This window comes from Mauremys mutica, chromosome 2 (assembly GCF_020497125.1).
Source record: "Mauremys mutica isolate MM-2020 ecotype Southern chromosome 2, ASM2049712v1, whole genome shotgun sequence".
Lineage (NCBI taxonomy): Eukaryota > Metazoa > Chordata > Testudines > Geoemydidae > Mauremys > Mauremys mutica.
The window spans coordinates 282,684,047-282,696,148 of record NC_059073.1 but is presented as its reverse complement, the minus strand read 5'-3'; the positions used below and the strand labels follow the sequence as shown (position 1 = coordinate 282,696,148).

The 12,102-nt window shown below is 40.1% G+C and overlaps 1 protein-coding gene across 2 annotated transcripts in view; it reads left to right on the top strand.

The window, feature by feature from the left end:
* The window catches only part of LOC123363539 (sodium channel protein type 5 subunit alpha-like), a 94,681-nt gene extending 84,245 nt beyond the window's left edge, over positions 1–10,436 (top strand). The window contains exons 24-27 of one of the 2 annotated variants that reach the window (XM_045004640.1): positions 2,511–2,648; positions 3,312–3,412; positions 5,812–6,082; positions 8,598–10,436. In XM_045004640.1, the coding sequence (XP_044860575.1) occupies positions 2,511–2,648; positions 3,312–3,412; positions 5,812–6,082; positions 8,598–9,814 (1,727 nt within the window). In that variant the 3' untranslated portion in view covers positions 9,815–10,436. Of the gene's footprint in view, positions 1–2,506; positions 2,649–3,311; positions 3,413–5,811; positions 6,083–8,597 lie in introns of both variants that reach the window. The other variant, XM_045004641.1, reaches the window with a different exon arrangement.
* Positions 10,437–12,102: the final 1,666 nt, after the last annotated feature.

Below are 12,102 nucleotides of genomic sequence, written 5' to 3'. Positions count from 1 at the left end.
AACCATTTAAAATAAATTGTCAAATATTATTTTATTTAATATTTATATTTCTGTAACATCCAGAGCCTGAATCAGAATCAAGGCTCTATTTTGTGTTAGATGCTATCTGAACACAGAAGTCTCATGTACACAGAGAGTGGGAGGGCAGTTCATGCACAATGAATTTTTGGGCAATAAGTGGTGCATATTAGATAGTACACATTGATGGCATACAGCTTGTAAACTGCTTTCTGATTCAATATGTATCTGTGTGTGTAAACAGCTGGGACTTTCTGTGGAGTAAGTGATCAGCATTCTGAGTGGGTATCCAATGGTGCTTTGCTTTACTGCTGGGCTCTATACATTCTGGGCCTTCTCTTGCTGCACATTTTGAGATACATAGCAGAAGTCAGTCAGAAGTGACTGGAATTCTGGTACTTGGGGTAGGGTTGCCAAATTTCTATTTGCAGAAAAGCAAACATCTTTGCCCACCCTTCCCCCAAGGTCACGCACCTGCCATGCCTCCCACTCACTCTATCCCCCCTCCCTCTGTCGCTTGCTCTCCCCCACCCTCCCTTAATCACTCATTTTCACTGGGCTGGGGTAGGTGGTTGAGGTGCAGGCTCTGGCTGGGGTGCAGGCTCTGAGATTAAGCCAGGTATGAGGGGTTTAGGGTGCAGGAGGGGGCTCTGGGCTTGGGGGGGGCAAGGGGCTTAGAGTGTGGGAGGGGGCTCTGGGCTGGGGCAGGGGGTTGATGTGTGGGAGGGGTATAGGCTATGGGCTGGGGGGTGCAGGCTATGGGGTAGGGTCAGAAATGACGTGTTCAGGGTATGAGAGGGGGCTCCGGGCTAGATCAGGGGGTGGGGATGCGGGAGGGAGTTTAGGTGTGGGATACATGTACGCAAACATTAGTCCTCTCTAAGTCAATTTGCAGTTAACTTAATATACTTTCAAAATGGATTATAGAATACATATCAATTGGCCAGATAGTACACATCAAGATTTTCATCATATTGACACAGGCGGTTAATGAGAAATACTCTTTTGCTTATTCCACATTGTGTCATTTGTGTGTACGAAAACATCTAGGCCAAGATTTTCAAAAGCAGGGGAACCTGAAGTTAGGCTCCTCATTAAATGGCCTGATTTTCACGTATTGAGTACTCAACAGATCTCACTGACCTCTGTGATAACTGTTGATTGTTTGACACCTTTGAAAATCATGCTGAGAAAGTCTAATTCAACTCTCACTGTACTCAGTAATGACTCCATTGACCTCAGTGAAAGTTGATTCAGGCATATATTTAGTTATGATGAATAATATATTAAACAAATGCATAAAAAGAGAAACATTATCTTGTGTCCTTGTGTGAATACTGAAGTGCGAAAAAACCTAAATTCAATCTTTTAATTTCTTAGTCTTCAATTAGTGGAATGGGAGATTTTGCCCTATTGGTTTCTGAGCATAAATTTAATCAATATCAATGCCAATTACAGGAATCTGTTCTGCACAGAACAATCTTAAAAAAGCTTGCAAAGGAAATCAAAACAACAAATAGTTATACTAGACCTTGGGCCAAATTCTCTACCCATTTACTTCAATGGAAACATACCAACAGAGAATTTGGCATATTATTTTCAGAAGGTATTTTCAGCTTATCAGGAAGGATAATCAAATTCTAGGCAAAACATTATTCCTTGTTAAATTGTCATCCACATTGTCTGTGGTGTCCTTGGATTTAACTTTAATCACACTACAAATTTAGTCTCCGTTTCCCTTTCTCCCCCACCACCACAGAAATGCAAGACCTATGGCTTGTCTATAGTGAGTTAGTGCACAGCAAGCCAGGGTGTGAAACTAGAGTGCAGCAGCTTACTGCGTAAAGTTCACCATGTGTTCACTGCTACAGCAGAGTGAAAGTCCCAGTGGGTGGTTTAGCTACAGCAAGCAGGTGCACTGTAGATTCCCACCCTGGCTTGCTGAGTACTAACTCACTGGGTAGATAATCCCTTATTCTTTTGCATTACAGACAGTTTTTTTCTACATTGCTAGTGATAAAGCAAGTTTGATATCCTGCAAGGATCTCTGTGTGGGAGGACCCCTGCACCTATACAGAACTCATTCCAGGACCAGGACCAGGGCCATACTATTCTCAGTCAATTTTCATCTTGCTTTTCATTTTTGCAGAAAGAATTGCAGCCACAAAAGGATGATAATATAAAAATGTACCTCTATTTTATGGTTTTCATTTTTCTTTCTTTCTTTTGCATTTTTCTGCACAGAAATATGCAGGCCATATGAATTCTGTTCTCCTGCAAGGGCGCAGAATTCTGTCAGGAGTACTTATTGTTGACAACTAGAAGTTTTTAACTAGAAAACTTTTTTCATGATTTGTAGTGATATAGTAAATTTGATATCCTGCAATGAACTCTGCACAGGGGGATCGAAGCACCAATTTGGAACTCATTCTAGGAACAGAGGCATATTGTTTTCAGTCATTTTTCATCTTGGTTATCATTTTTGCAGAAAGACAAACAGCCAAAGAAGGAACATTGTCTATACATGTACCTCTATTTTGTGGTTTTCATCATCTTTGGATCTTTCTTCACACTGAATCTCTTTGTCGGTGTTATTATTGACAATTTTAACCAACAAAAGAAAAAGATAAGTACATTGGATATGTTCCCAGGCCCCTGATATATTCCTTATGTGTTATCTTCAAACTAGAGCATGCCAGCAGTACACTGAAGCTCTGAAATATCTATATACATTTATTACATGGAGCAGCATCATTACTGAATTTAATTGAGACAGCATTACAAGTGAAGTGCTTCCCTTTCTCCATACCATTCTCCTATATCCTAGCCATGTAACTCTTGGCTCTTGGGCCTGCGCTGTTCATAAGAGTCTATGAAGCCAGCTACATGGTTCCATGAATGCTACTTCCCCTGCCCTGGAGCTGTGCACTGTGGGACAGGGTCTGAAAGCAGCTCTTGGATTGGGCAGTGGGCCTTAGATGGAGGAAGCAGCAAGATGAGTTGGAGGGGCAGGGAGAAAGATGCTCCTTCCCTCAGATGCCTGAGCTCTTAGCAACCTAATCATTTTCCTGCTTTTTGAGCCACTAGATTGTCACCACAGAACTGCTGCTCTGGGAGATCTTGTTAACTTGCTGCACTGTCTTGGGCCTAATAAGGTATTAGGAGAAGGGTTAGCATGAGATGAAAGGATAGAAAAAGAAAGAAATGTTGGATTCCAATAATTTAGATGCTTGCACGACAGTAATGTTTCTTTCTCATTAAAAATAACAGTAGCATTCTCTCCATATACTTAGGTGGACAAGACATCTTTATGACAGAAGAACAGAGAAAATATTATAATGCAATGAAAAAACTGGGATCCAAGAAACCCCAAAAACCTATCCCAAGGCCATTGGTGAGACCACCTGAGTTCTTCCAACTAAAATATCTCTAATCAGTGAAAATCCATAGTAAAATTCACTTAATCCACTGAAAAAAATGACTATATATAAAAAATATACCTGTTTATTTCCATTAGTGTACAGTGTTCATAGTCTTAACTCTGCACCAAGAAATTGTCATTGATTATAAAGATTATGCAGACTAAATGTTTATGAAGGTCAATGCAGAAATATTGTTTTGTATATTTATCGTCAAATTGATTATCCTTCAGGATTTGTATACTCTGATATATAAATATATAATCTACCTATTATGAAATTAAATAACATTGTAATATATAAAGATTCGAGCTGTCCACTAGTGAGTATATATATTTATTTTACATGGTTGCTAGGGATGATTGGGGAGCCCGGGGAAATAGTAGATTTAATTTCTTGATTTTAGTAAGGCTTTTGATACAGTCCCACATGACGTTCTAATAAGCAAACTTGGGAAATGTGGTTAGGGTGACCAGATGTCCTATTTTATAAGGACAGTCCCGATTTTTGGGTCTTTTTCTTATAAAGGCTCCTATTACCCCCCCAACCCTCTGTCCCAATTTTTCATATTTGCTGTGTGGTCACCCTAAATGTGGTCTAGATGGAATTACTATAAAGTGGGTGCAAAACTGGTTGAAAAACTATGCCCTAGGAGTGCTTATCAATGGTTCACTGTCAAATTGGATGGACGTATCTGGTGGGATCTCAGAAGGACCTGTCCTGTGTCTGGCACTATTCAACATTTTCATTAATGACTTGGATAATGGAGTGGAGAGCACTTATAAAATTTGCAGATGATAACAATCTGGGTAGGATTGCAAGTACTTTGCAAGCATGCAATCATAGGTTGGCTCCCCTTTAAGGCATAATACAGTACTGTACCAGTGGTCCCCAACACCATGGCAGGGGAGAGAAGCTGCAGCCCCGTGCCTGCCAGGGACAGAGAACTCTGGGGCTGCGGGTGCCGGTGCTCTCTGTCCCCAGCAGGCACGGGGCCACAGCTTCTCTCCGGCTTCAAGAGGATCCGCGGCTCCCTGCCTGCCAGGGACAGAGAAATCCGGGGCTGCGGGTGCTGGTGCTCTCTGTCCCTGGCAGGCGAGGGGCCGCAGCTTCTCTCTGGCCTGCCAGAGACAGAGAGCACCGGCGCTTGCAGCCCCGGAGAAGCTGGAGAGAAGCCACGGCCCCTCGCCTGCTGGGGACAGAGAGCACCAGCGCCCGCAGCCCCGGAGTTCTCTGCCCCGGCAGGCGGGGAGCCGCGGCTCCTCTTGAAGCCGGAGAGAAGCTGTGGCCCTGCACCTGCTGGAGACAGAGAGCGCCGGCGCCCGCAGCCCCGGAGTTCTCTGCCCCCGGCAGGCGCAGGGCCGTGGCTCCTCTCCCCTGCTGGGCACTAAGCAGTAGGGGCACTAGGCGGTGCACATCAATGCACCACATTGGGGACCACTGACAAACTGACTGGGTTGAAACCCTGCTATACCGCGACCCCACATTTAGCGCGATGGAAGTTTTTGGACCCTAAGCATTGCGTTATAGCGAGGTTTCACTGTACCTTAATAAATTAGACAATTGTTCTGAAATCAACACAGTGAAATTCAGTAAGTAAAAGTGCAAAGTACTACACTTAGGAAAGAAAAATGAAATGCACAAATACAAAATGGGGAATAACTGGCTAGGCAGTAGAAGTGCAGAAAAGGGTCTGGGGATGACAATGGATCACAAATTGAACCTGAACCAATCGTGCAATGCTGTTTGTGAAAAAGGATAATATTTGGGTTATATTGTTTTGCTTTGCTTGGCACTCGTGAGACCTCAGCTGAAGTGTTGTGTCCAAGTTTGGATGCCATACTTTAAGAAAGATGTGGACAAACTGGTGTCTGGAGGAGAGCAACAAAAATGATTAAAGGTTTCGATAACTGACCTATGGGGAAAGGTTAAAAAAACTGGGCATGTTTAGTCTTGAGAAAAGAAGAGTGAGGTGGGACCTGATAACAGTTTTCAAATATGTTAAGGGTTGTTATAAACAGGACTGTGATCAAATGTTCTCAATGTCCATAGTAGGCAGACAAGAAATAAACAACTTAATATGAAGCAAGGGAGATTTAGGTGCAATATTAGAAAAAACTTTCTAACTATCAGTCTAGTTAAGTTTTGGAATATGTTACCAAGGGAGGTTGTGGACTCCCCGTCATTGGAGATTTTTAATAACAGGTTAGACAAACACCTGTCAGGGATGGTCTAGGTATACTTGGTCCTGCCTCAATGCAGGGGGATGGACTAGATGACTTCTTGAGGTCTCTTCCGGCCCTACATTTCTATTATTCTATGCATGCCTACATTCTCATAATGAATACTAAATACTCTTTTTTTAATCCTACAGAACAAATACCAAGGGTTTTTATTTGACATCGTAACAAACCAAGCCTTTGATATTATCATCATGATTCTCATCTGCCTTAACATGATCACTATGATGATAGAAACTGATGGTCAAAGTTCAGAGAAGACTGACATTCTTAACAAAATCAACCTACTCTTTGTTGCCATCTTTACTGTAGAATGCATCATGAAATTATTGGCCCTAAGACACTACTACTTCACCAATGGCTGGAACATTTTTGATTTAAGTGTTGTCATCGTGTCCATTGTTGGTAGGTAAAAATACACAGACATTTTCTTCACTATCCCAAATTTAGTTTTCACAAAAGAAAGTGAGTTGCAATTGACTACTTGGCCACAAACTGTTGCCGAAATGGGACCCAGGATGTTAGAAACAAAGTGTTGGGGAAAGTAGTCAAAATAGATTGTTTTTTTTAAAAAGAGAAAGAAAGAAAGGTCAGAAGAATAAATACCAACAAATATATTCAAAGTAGCACAGAACAGGAATTTATAAACTTTTCCTGTTGTTTTATCTTATCTTTTAAAAGGAACTACTTTTTATAGTGGAAGGATATATTGTATACAATCTCTGATAGTGTTCTTTCTCTTACTGTTTGAAAAGTTGTAAATGTAATGCACCAGGTTATAATAAGTATTATACTTTGGTCTCATAACACCGATAAAAGAGTTCAGATGATAAAGTTAATAATTTTCTGTGTTAATTAGGGGTTATTTTATATGTGAAACATTTTAACTTTTACTAAAATTCAGATTATTGTTTTTCAGACTTCAGTGATTATATAATCTTTTATTATATGATATCATGAGCTGTAATAATTTTGGTTCATGAAGAAATATTTTGCCAATTTTTAAAGCATATACAATACATTCGCATTGTAAAGGAGACTCAGCTTCAAAAATTGAAATTAAAATATAGCAACTTTAATTGATAAATCCTGAATAACCATATGGGAATATTCAAAATCCAAATATTTGTAGATGTCATACAATTTTCCAACAGTTCTTGTGGACAAGCACATTATCTTTGACAATTTCTCTTTTTAGAGCAATCTTTCTATATGGAAAAATCCTCATGTCATCATCAAACTCATTGATTTTTGTCTTCATGCCTATAGTATATTGTTATAAGTGTATCATTTTATTTGACAGTCTAATTTAGACTAAAATTATCTTGATTCTCCTCTCACACTGGTCGAAATCAGGAGTCATTCAACTGAAGTCAATGGATTCATACTAGAGCAGTGGTGGGCAGCCTGCGGCCCGCGGAGTGCACATGGCCCATCAGGGTAAGCCGCTGGCGAGCCGCCAGACCATTTGTTTACACTTGCAGGGCCGTCTGCAGCTCCCAGTGGCTGTGGTTCGCCGTTCCTGGCCAATGGGATCTGCGGGCAGCTGTGCAAGTGTAAACAAATGGTCTGGTGGCCTGCCAGTGGCTTACCCTGACGGGCTGCATGCACTCCGCGGGCCACAGGTTGCCCATCACTGTACTAGAGTAACAGAGAGGAGAATCAGGCCCAAATATGTTGAGTTTAGTTTGAAGGGAGTTTAATGCAGAAATTGAGTGAAGAGCTGGAATAAAATTTCTGTTCTGCTAATTTAACTATTTGTAAAGCAAATACAGGCAAAAGTGATAGCAGAAGGTATATGGGGAAGGAAAATATCTGCTCTCCACATAATTAGCCCCATTTAATGTGGCAGTACGAGTATTGAGAGAAATGTATCCAAACCTCTTCCTGATTCCACTTTGGTGACAGTGGTGAAAAATGGGGAGTAAAGAAGTGATTAGAGATTAGAGATTTAAGAAAAAATCTCCCTTAAAAGAGAAGTATTTCTCTATAGTGCACCTTTCCACCAGGAATTCCAAGAAAATAGCAAAAATAAATAGACCTAAAGGGAGAGCAAGAGAAAGAAAACCCTTTTGCATTATGGCGGGGTGGGGGGGGAGAGTATAGATGTTTACATCAAGCCTTTTCCAGACATCAGCTGGTCAATTACCATTTTTTCTTTTGTCATATGAGTCTAGTTGAAGCTACAATGGGACACTTTAGGAAGCCCTGAATGAATTTAGTCTTTCCTTGTGTAACACCACCTCTGGACTGGTCATCTGCAGTGACTGAAACTTGGGCCCCTGGATCTAAACGGATAGACTCTACTTTTAATGCAAATAACCCTTGTCCATTAGCTTAGAGTAACAGACTAATAAACCTCTATGTGTGGTCATGCCACTAGAAAGGGACCAAAAGCCTCATTGTTAGCATGGATTACACTGTTGTTTATCTCTTTTTCTCTGTCTGGTTTCTTTGGCCCTCATCACCACAGTATCTAAGCACTGAATGCCTATGACTCTGGTGTCATGTTTTGGTTTTTTTATGAGCTTTGTTTTTTCAACATTTAGAGCCAAATGTTAAAATACACTTACATAACCTGCCCCTACAAAAAATATACATGTACCAGTGGTTTTGCAAAATGCTGCACATAAAACACCTACTTGTATGTTTTCCATGTACAATAGTTCATATACAGATTTTAGGGGTACAACATACATAGTACTCCAGTGTTTGAAAAATATTGTCCATCAGGGTCTGTTATTGTTTTAATCTCAAAACTTTTACAGATAAGCCATTTAACTTTTTAAAAATGTGTACCTTTTCCTTTCAGAATCAAGATCCATCAGTGCTAGTACATTTTTACTGATACTATTATGTCTTTCAGTTAATAATTAACAAAAATTAGGAATTCTAACTGATTATTCATTTCTGTTTTTAGGCACTATGCTCTCTGGCATTGTTAACGTATTTGAAAATTTTTTCTCACCTACACTCTTCAGAGTCATTCGCTTGGCTCGAATTGGACGAATACTAAGACTTGTCCGAGCTGCCAAAGGAATTAGAACTCTCCTTTTTGCCTTAATGATGTCCCTTCCTGCTCTGTTCAACATTGGCCTCTTACTTTTTCTGGTCATGTTTATTTACGCCATTTTTGGCATGGCTAACTTTGCTTATGTTAAGTGGGAGAGTGGGATTGATGACATGTTCAACTTCCAAACCTTTGCTAACAGCATGCTCTGTCTCTTCCAAATCACAACATCTGCTGGCTGGGATGGTCTTCTCAATCCTATTTTAAACACTGGACCTCCGTTTTGTGAGCCAAACATGGGAGAATGTGGTAAACCTGCTGTGGGTATTATTTTCTTTGTAAGTTACATCATTATATCATTTCTCATTGTTGTAAACATGTATATAGCTGTTATTTTAGAGAACTTCAATGTTGCCACTGAGGAAAGTACAGATCCTCTAGGTGAAGATGACTTTGATATGTTTTATGAAGTCTGGGAGAAATTTGATCCTGAGGCAACTCAGTTTATTAGGTATTCGGCACTTTCAGACTTTGCAGATGCTCTGGCAGAACCTTTACGTGTAGCCAAACCAAACAAAATTGAGCTCATGGCAATGGATCTTCCCTTGGTCAGTGGAGATAGGATCCACTGTTTGGATATTTTGTTTGCTTTCACTAAACGGGTGCTAGGAGAATCTGGGGACATGGATACTCTAAAAGTACATATGGAGGAAAAGTTTATGGCTGCCAATCCATCCAAGCTTTCTTATGAACCAATCGCAACCACAATCAGACACAAACAAGAGGAAGTTTCTGCCATTATTATCCAGAGGGTTTACAGGAGTCATTTGATGCAACGTTCCATGAAGCAGGCCTCTTTTTTATACCGTCATAGAACCTGTGATGGTGATATCCTTGAAGATGCTCCAGAGAGAGAAGGCCTCATTGCATTCATGGTGAATGAAAATTATGGTAGAAATTTAGACAAGTCAGAAACTGTGTCCTCAACATCTTTCCCTCCATCCTATGACAGTGTCACTGGCACCGCTAATGAGCACCTTGAGGTGAAGATGGCAGACTCTCCGCAAAGTGTTGAACCTACCAATTGTCCACTATCTGCAGAGAGAGAAAAGGAATCAATTGTTTAAATTTTTGTTAAGAATGCTTTAAAATATTGTTCCCAGCATGTAATGATGTAAATATACAGCAATTGAAGCAGCCTTCTTATTAAACATTAGTTGCAAAAGAAACAGTGGTGGTTTTACCCTTAACTGCAAAAGTTGGTAAGGTATTTTGACCCTGCTACATTCAACTTTGCTTAATGTTTATATTTATATATGAACAGGAAGAATCTGTGTATGGTTACAGCTGTTATATCAGTGGCAGTACCAAGTTAAGGCAGAATCCTTAGTATGTGGTTACTGTGGCCCAGACATAGTGTTGATAGAGCTGTATTCCACTTACTTCTGCTAATCAGACATTTACTTCTTTAGATTGGTTTGCTTTGTTGGGGAGCAAGTTCAAGGAAGATAAGTTTAGTGGTGTCTAGAAATAAATATCAGTTTAAGTTTGGGTTTTTTGGAAGTAGGGAGGGGGTTGAAATGTAGCCTTACTTCATTCCTAATTAACATTTTGATTATAAACCCGGTAGATTTATGGCTCACAATCTGTTCAGTCCTGTGTTTCACATATCACAAGCATAATCATTGCATGACTCATTGATATGACATAGTGTACTGGAACTCCTCCAATACGATGAATTTAAACAGAATAGCCATGGTGTATATACTATTGTAGTCATGTTACTGCAGTATAATGAAATAATAAATGTAACATTTAACATTCCAGAAACAGTAATGAACTGAGTAAGAACTTTCTTTTGTTTTTAAACAAACCTGAATCTTTTCCCTTTGTAGTTATGGCATTGGCCTTGTTATGTTCACCATGTTTTCTTTCTTAAGGTCTTTACTACTCTTGTGGCATCATGCTCTCACAAAAATCCCACAAAGGCCTTTACTCCTGGACCTGGGTTCAGTCTTTTTTCCCATGCATGTAAATACTTGTTGGATATATATATATATGTGTGTGTGTTCAAACTCTCAGTATGAACCATTTCATTTTTCAGTGGCTGATTTGTCTTCCTTTGGGTCATATTTTCAGGTAGTCATAGCCACAACATTGCCAAGCCCCTTATTTCCCCTCCATTTGTTTAAATATCACTCATTTTTATATGCAGGTCAGTTTTCAAGATAAGGTTTTTTAAAAGTTGCAAGATTTATGCGATTATCAAGGGTGGCTGGTCCACGGGAGACACAGCTTTTCTTTCTTCACCACAGTTATTTCAGACTGAGAGGAAGCTTGGCCTTATGGCTGAAGCACTAGACTAGGACTCTGATCTGGGTTCAGTTTCTTGCTTGGCTACAGACTTCCCATGTGACCACATGCAAGTCACCTCTGATTGCAGTGTAGACATACCCTTACTCTCTCTTTCACTCAGTGCTGCACCTATGAAATGGGAATAATAGTTATTATTATTCCTTTCTCCTCCTCCCTCACTTTTGTCTGTCTCTCTATTTAGATTATGAACTAATCTGGGCAGGGTCTGTCTTACTATGCATATCTACAGTGCCTTGCACAATAGGGCTGCAATCTGAGCTGGAGCTTCTAGGTAGTATTTGAGTACAAGAAATAATAAACAATATTTGTAATGCCTTTTAACTTTCTTTCTCTGTGTTGTATTTCCCCTGTGTCCCCTAATCCACAGGGTCTCTCACTATGGAGTTTTGGGCCCATACCATTATTTTCTTCCTATAATTTGAAGCTAGACACAGTGGGCGATATCCTTTGCTGATGTGAATCAGCATAGTGTCATTGACGTCCGTGACGCTGTACCATGGAAATCAATAGAGCTATGCTGATTTGCACCAGCTGAAGATCTGGAAAAATGACAAAATAAAATACTTCCTTTTAATGTAGTTTTTGTTATTACACGATTTAAAAAAATCCTATTTGCGACTCAGCAAAAACCAGGTGGTGACACAAAATGAATTGCACTTGCCCATTTGTTGGAAATCATTCTGCTAGACTATTCACCAGTAAACACAATGCATCTCCATCCATAGATAAGGCCTAATTCTATAGATTTAAAATCTTACTCATATTAGGGTAAAATCCATCTCGCCCTGCATAGAGACCAAGTAATTTTATCTTCATGCAGGGTACTAAAATGCAGGTAGGAAAAATGAATTAATCTTTCAATCAGAGACAGGCCATGGAGCTATAGTACAGTCCCTTTATGGACACTATTCCAATCTAAGAGCTGGAAAATCAGTCACTGCACCTTCAGTACCCCTGTGCAGGTGTTTGGGGACTGGATCTACACAACAGGTCAGGTCCTATGTGCCTTGCGAAATGATTTAGCTTGAGGAGTGTGCTA